Source organism: Oncorhynchus keta, chromosome 19 (genome assembly GCF_023373465.1).
Source record: "Oncorhynchus keta strain PuntledgeMale-10-30-2019 chromosome 19, Oket_V2, whole genome shotgun sequence".
Taxonomy (NCBI): domain Eukaryota; kingdom Metazoa; phylum Chordata; class Actinopteri; order Salmoniformes; family Salmonidae; genus Oncorhynchus; species Oncorhynchus keta.
The window spans coordinates 21,438,574-21,445,978 of NC_068439.1; the positions used below are offsets into that span (position 1 = coordinate 21,438,574).

The window sequence follows — 7,405 nt, forward strand, 5'->3', positions numbered from 1 at the left end:
TGTGAACATGTCCTTATGGCATGGAGCTGTGCATTATCATGTTAAAACATGAAGTGATGAACATTAAATTCTCTGGCAACAGCTCTGGTGGACATTCCTGTAGTCAGCATGCCAATTGCACACTCCCTCAAAACTTTAGACATCTGTGGTATTGTGTTGTGTGACAAAGCTGCACATTTTAGAGTGGCCTGTTATTGTTCCCAGTACAAGGTGCACCTGTGTAATGATCATGCTGTTTAATCAGCTTCTTGATATGCCACAACTGTCAGGTGGATGGATTATCTTGGCAAAGGAGAAATGCTCCCTAACAGGGATGTAATCAAATTTGCACAACATTTTACAGAAATAAGATTTGTGTGCATATGACACATTTCTGGGATCTTTTATTTCAGCTCATGAAACATGGGACCAACACTTTACATGTATATTTTTGTTTAGTGTATAAGCCTTCCACAACTATAAGAATTAAATAATTTTACCAAAATAGTTTAACCTGCTTTTTGTTTAATTATCACTGATCTGGCTTTCATGTCGGTCTATGAAAATGCAATTTTTCTGACACATTTTACCAGAACCATGCACATCCACTAATAATGACAAACTTCTGGTAGCAGGCATTATAGAAAATGAACACAGGTCTCATAAACAATCTATCAAGCACAAGCCCACGTGCTAGTGAGTAGCCAGCTAATCTGTATATTTAAAGTCGAGCCAACTTGGATGTAGGTAGAACCTTTGAACCGTATAGACGGGTTGGTTGTTTAGCAACAAAACCAATGTGTGCGCAACTGTGGTGCAAAACAGGCGGGTTGGCATGTTGAATGTTGAACATATAAACTATATTTTGTCTCCAATATTTATTGAAACATAAAAATACATTTGTCTCTCACGTGCATCCTTACAGTTGTTGGTTAGCTAGCGAATTTCTGTCATATTAGCATTCACATGACATCAGTCAAAACACCTCAAAACAAGACATGGTATTAAGAACAAGATGAAACTAGCTGAAATCAGCCACTTATGATTCCCCACATGGAAGTTTCTTGCCGTTGTTGCCAGCCATCTGACCATCCAGAATCACAACAATTCATGGACTTCCACCACATTGAAGTGTGCACATTGTTTTTGTGATGTTACCAGCTAACCCATGTATGTACACACCCTCCTGTCCATCACCAACTGTTTGAACAACATAGCCTGCTCACTATGTTTTAGATGTTGAACTCAAGTGGCCTACCTGGATAGAAGATTTCTCAGAATGAGAACAGGTTGCCATTTCCTTATATAAATGTGACTTCTTTTTTTTTTTACAGGAAGCGCAGAGGGGCGATCAACAGCAAGCAGCTGACCTACCTGGAGAAGTACCGCCCCAAACAGAGACTGCGCTACAAAGACCCACACATCTTCAAGAACAAGTGCTGCATCATGTGACCCCCATTTCCACCCTCAGCCAATCAACTGCCTGCCACCTGATCGATCTGACCCGAATGGATAACGACAATGGACGAGTCCACAGCCAATGCACTTTGTGACTGAACTATGAGAACTATGAATCATTGAGTGAGCTAAGCAGCTCCACCAGGGGAAGGGTGTGATCAGTCTCCCTGGTGCCTAAAGATGGCTCTTACTGAGGGGGCCGATGGATCAAGCCCTCCTTGAATCTGACTTTTTATCCAAGAGCCAGCCGGAGGTAGCTTGGAATGGATGGTGGATGTGGCACAGGACGTTGACACTCGTCACATTGAACACCGTCATCACCATGGGGTTGTGCCTCGCTGCAAGTTATTTGACTTGCAGTTGACTTTGTCATTGTACCTCCAACGCCCCCTTGCTACCAAATGGTGGTAACGCCTCAAATCATTGTCTGAAAGAGAGACAGCTTTAGCTGTATGAATATGAAACCAATGTGAATCATGGGGGAGGGGGAATGTTTGTGCCTGGTTGCCCTTTCTCTCCCTGCCTACAGTAGGGGGACTGAGCTGTTTTCTGTTCACTCCTTGTTCCAAGGTTAATGCTATCCGGAATCCTTGGGCCATCCTTAACCCTTACCTAACCCCAACCATAACCCTTACCTAACCCCAACAATAACCCATAGCATTTTAAATTTAAACTTGAATAGAGAGAAATAGTAATGCTGTCTTTTTGTAGCCACTAACTCTGCCGTGGTTTGTTGGACAAAGCCTATGGGGAAATTAATGCCATTTTGTTGGGTTTTTGGATTTGGATTTTGAAGCATTTATGTAATCAAAAATGTGCATAAAGGCTTTATCTATAAAGGTCATGTTAACTGACTGATAGTATCTCATAGAACAAAACATAAAATCTCCTAAACCTGTGTTAACCTTGACCTTATTTTAGGCTTTTATCTCAAAACCTTATTCTTTCCCCATTTTATTTTCCACATAGGCTATGGCTGAACGAACCTAAGGTAGCTCATTTCCGTTTTTTAGGACTACAACCTGGCGAGCTCTATGGGGTGACATCAGAGTTGGACGTCCCAAGGATACCGGATAGCAAAGACCCTTGTTCCAATGCCCTGATAATGTGTTTACTGTAATATATTTTTGTCATGATGCTTCTTTCTAGCTTTAATATTCAGTGGTCTTGCAGATGAGAACAGGTGGGAAGGTTATAGGAATAAGGTGGGGTGCACCTGGATAATAACCAACAGGTTTATTTGTACTGTACCTACACTATGTAATTGATGTTAGGACAGGTAGGACTATTCACTTACACTGGCTCGTGTGGCAAATGGGTGAATGGGACAAAGTAGGGTGACGTTGCCCCTAGACGCTGATCTTGGGTCAGTTTAGCATTTTCCCCACTAATGGTTAAGGTTAGGATTGGTTGAGGGTAAGCTGATCCCAGATCTGTACCTAAGGGACACACCACCAGAGCGTATGGGACACTGAGTGGAGCACACTTGGGTGGCTCTATGTTCATATCCTGTACTGAAACGTGGCCCTCTCTTTCTCTCTCTGCACCATGCTTTTTGTTACATGGAGGCTGTATGCTGAATCTACCCACATGGAGTAAAATGTTGTTGAAGTTTAGGGTCACAGTGGCCTTTCGAGGGCCCTTTGATTTAACCCACCCGCCCCCATCTGCATAGCTGGTTAGGCCTACACAAAATGAATGCACATCATGAATTGTTGTTTTCTAGTTACGAGCCCAGTTTCTCTGATATCAGGTCAACTCTTGTACAGGTGTAGTTAGTTTACACCTCACCAGACAGACACACAGCCTCGTCTCTGTTCTCCGCATTGAAAGTCGCCTTCTTCTGTCAGCCTTTGAAGAAACCACCTTCAGTTGTATAGAAATAATAAAATATTTCAGTCATCCACTGTCCATTCCTGGTGCTGTCTGGTGTGATGAGTAGAGCTGAGTGGGAGTATTGTGTGAGAGACCCGCTAGTAGCAGCCATCCACTGCGTTTTAGTGACTCACTACTTTCATTACTCTCTCTTGAAGCAATGCTACCACCGGCTGGACGCAGTGTGAATTTCAAACAGTTCTTGACGGACTCAATCCAAAATACTATTAATATATTATTCATAAATCAGAGTATGACAAAAGTCTTAATCGTTATGAATGTCATATTTAGTTCTCTGAGCAGTAAAAATACCTGTTTTGCCAAGTAGATAGAAAGATAGAAATGTGATTAGTTAAATGTGTTGGGTAAGATTGGAAAACAGCCACATTGGGATTCGAACTTGCAACCTTGTGTCATAGCCTACGTTTAACACCCTCCCTCCATTCACCTCCCTTTTCCAAATACAGTACAGTATGCCTTCATTTAGCCTGTAAAAACATTTAAAAAATTGAGGCGCATGCTTCGTAACTGGTGTGGACAAACAGTGAAATGCTTACTTATGGTCCCTTACCAACACAGACAGAAACGTAAAATGCGTAATAAGATAACGATAAGTAACGATAAGTTGGCTATATACAAACGGTACAAGTATAGAGTCTGTGCAAAGGTATGAGGTAATTGATATAGATATGTGTATATATAACTAGGAGTCAAGTGACACGTGCTAAACAGCAGCAGCAGTGTATGTGAAAAAGTTAGCCCAAAAAGGGTCAATGCAGACAGTCAGCATAGCTATTTGTTAACTAACTACAGTACCAGTCAAAAGTTTAGACTCCTACTCATTCAAGAGTTTCTTTATTTTTGACTATTTTCTACATTGTAGAATAAAAAATAACACACATGGAATCATGCATAAACCCAGAAAAGTCAAAAATCTAAATATATTTATATTTGAGATTCTTCAAAGTAGTCCCCCCTTTTCTTGATGACAGCTTTGCGCATGCTTGGCATTCTCTCAACCAGCTTCATGAGGTAGTAACCTGGAATGCATGTCAATTAACAGGTGTGCCTTGTTAAAAGTGATTTTGTATAATTTCTTTCCTTCTTGTGTTTGAGCCAATCAATTGTGTTGTGACAAGGTAGGGGTGGTATACAGAAGATAGCCCTATTTGAAAAATACCAAGTCCATATTATGGCAAGAACAGCTCAAATAATCAAAGTGAAACGACAGTCCATCGTTACTTTGACATGTAGGTCAGTCAATACGGACATTTTCAAGAACTTTGAAAATTACTTAAAGTGCAGTTGCAAAAACCAAGTGCTATGATGAAACTGTCTCTCATGAGGACTGCCACAGGAAAAGAAGACCCAGCGTTACCTCTGCTGCAGAGGACAAGTTCATTAGATACCAGCCTCAGAATTTCAGCCCAAATAAATGCTTCAGAGTTCAAATTAAAGCCACATCTCAACATCAACTGTTCAGAGGAGACTGCGTGAATCAGGCATTCATGGTTGAATTGCTGCAAAGAAACCACTACTAAAGGACACCAATAAAAATACTTGCTCGGGCCAAGACACAGCAATGAAAATTAGACCGGTAGAAATCTGTCCTTTGGTCTGATGAGTCCAAATGTGAGATTTTTGATGCCAACCACAGTGTCTTTGTGAGACTTAGAGTACAGTCGTGGCCAAAAGTTTTGAGAATGACACAAATGTTAATTTTCAAAGTCTGCTGCCTCAGTTTGTATGATGGCAAATTGCATATACTCCAGAATGTTATGGAGAGTGATCAGATTAATTCAAAGTCCCTCTTTGCCATGCAAGTGAACTGAATCCCCCCCAAAATATTTCCACTGCATTTCAGCCCTGCCACAAAAGGACCAGCTGACAACATGTCAGTGATTCTCTCGTTAACACAGGTGTGAGTGTTGACGTGTACAAGGCTGGAGATCACTCTGTCATGCTGTTTGAATTCGGATAACAGACTGGAAGCTTCAAAAGGAGGGTGGTGCTTGGAATCATTGTTCTTCCTGTCATCCATGATCACCTGCAAGGAATCATTTGCCATCATCATTGCTTTGCACAAAAAGTGCTTCACAGGCAAGGATATTGCTGCCAGTAAGATTGCACCTAAATCAACCATTTATCAGATCATCAAGAACTTCAAGGAGAGTGGTTCAATTGTTGTGAAGAAGGAGAAGAGCAACTTCTCCCAACCATACAGGAACAGTTTGGTGACGAACAATGCCTTTTCCAGCATGATGGAGCACTTTGCCATAAGGCAAAAGTGATAACTAAGTGGCTCGGGGAACAAAATGTCGATATTTTGGGTCCATGACCAGGATACTCCCCAGACCTTAATCCCATTGAGAACTTGTGGTCAATTCTCAAGAGGCGGGTGGACAAACAAAAACCCACAAATTCTGACAAACTCCAAGCATTGATTATGCAAGAATGGGCTGCCATCAGTCAGGATGTGAACCAGATGTTAATTGACAGCATGCCAGGGCGGATTGCTGAGGTCTTGTCAACACTGCAAATATTTACTCTCTGCATCAACTTCATGTAATTGTCAATGAAATGCTTGTAATCATGCTTCAGTATTCCATAGTGACATCTGACAAAAAATATCCAGACACTGAGGCAGCAGACTTTTTGAAAATTAATATTTGTGTCAATCTCAAAACTTTTGGCCACGACTGTAGGTGAACGGATGATCTCCGCATGTGTGGTTTCCACCGTGACGCATAGAGGTGGTGGTGTGGGGTGCTTTGCTGGTGATTTATTTTGAATTCAAGGCACACTTGACCAGCATGGCTACCACAGCATTCTGCAGCGATACGCCATCCCATCTGGTTTACGTTTAGTAGGACTATCATTTGTTTTTTTAATGGACAATGACCCAACACACCTCCAGGCTGTGTAGGGGCTATTTGACTAAGGAGAGTGATGGAGTGCTGCATTGGATGACCTGACCTCCACAATCACCCAACATCAACCCAATTGAGATTATTTGGGATGAGTTTGACCACAAAGCTAAGAGCAAGCGGCCAACAAGTCCTTAGCATATGTGAGAACTCCTTCAAGAATGTTTGAAAAGCCTTCCAGGTGAAGCTGGTTGAGAGAATGCCAAGTGTGCAAAACTGTCAAGGCGAAGGGTGGCTAACACTTTCTTGGTTACTACATGATTCCATGTTATTTCATAGTTTGTCTTCACTATTATTCCATGTAGAAGACAGTAGAAGTAAGAAAAACCCTTGAATGGGTGGGTCCAAACTTTTGACTGGTTCTGTATTTCAGTCTTATGGCTTCGGGGTAGAAGCTGTTCAGGGTCCTGTTGGTTCCAGACTTTCTGCATCGGTACTGCTTGCCGTGCAGTAGCAGACATAACAGTCTATGATTTGGGTGGCTGGAGTCTGACAATTTTTAGGGTCTTCCTTTGTGTCTCACGCCTTGTATAGAGTTCCTGGTTGGCAGGGAGTGCGATTTCTTTAAGTGTCCCGCTCCTTGAAAGCGGCAGCCGTAGCCTATAGCTCAGTGCTGATGTTGCCTGTAATCCATGGCTTCTGGTAGGGATATGTACGTACGTACTGTGGGGACTACGTCGTCGATGCACTTATTAATGAAGCCGGTGACTAATGTGTTGAGCTCTTCAATGCCATCGCATGAGTCCCAGAACATATTCAAGTCTGTGCTAGTGAAACGGTCCAGTATGTAGCATCCGAGTCATCAGACCACTTCCCTACTTGAGTGAGTCACTGGTATTTCCTGTTTGATTGTAAGCAGGAATCAGGAGGATAGAATTATGGTCAGATTCTCCAAAATGGAGGGCGAGCTTTGTATGAGTGTGTGGAGTAAAGGTTCAAGTTTTTTTGCGCCTCTAGTTGCACAGGCGACATCCTGTAAACTGCTCCCACAGACCTTTCACCCAATCAATCAATTCGTCCCCAACTTCCTCTGGCTGTGTCATCACTAGTTACCACAGCCACAAAGTCAAATCCAGCCTATTTCTACAGTTTCTTAAAATTTGATTTATCCACACTGGTAAACTTATGGCTAACCCTCTTAAGGTGTTAGAATTTTTACAATGGCC

At 42.1% G+C, this 7,405-nt stretch overlaps 1 protein-coding gene across 6 annotated transcripts in view; it reads left to right on the plus strand.

The window, feature by feature from the left end:
- LOC118397972 (protein tyrosine phosphatase type IVA 3-like) overlaps positions 1-3,348 on the plus strand; it is a 69,103-nt gene extending 65,755 nt beyond the window's left edge. For all 6 annotated transcript variants that reach the window (XM_052470025.1, XM_052470028.1, XM_052470027.1 and 3 more), the window contains one exon: positions 1,314-3,348. In XM_052470025.1, coding sequence (XP_052325985.1) covers positions 1,314-1,431 — 118 coding nt within the window. In that variant the 3' untranslated portion in view covers positions 1,432-3,348. The remainder of the gene's footprint in view (positions 1-1,313) is intronic.
- The last annotated feature ends 4,057 nt before the right edge of the window (positions 3,349-7,405 follow it).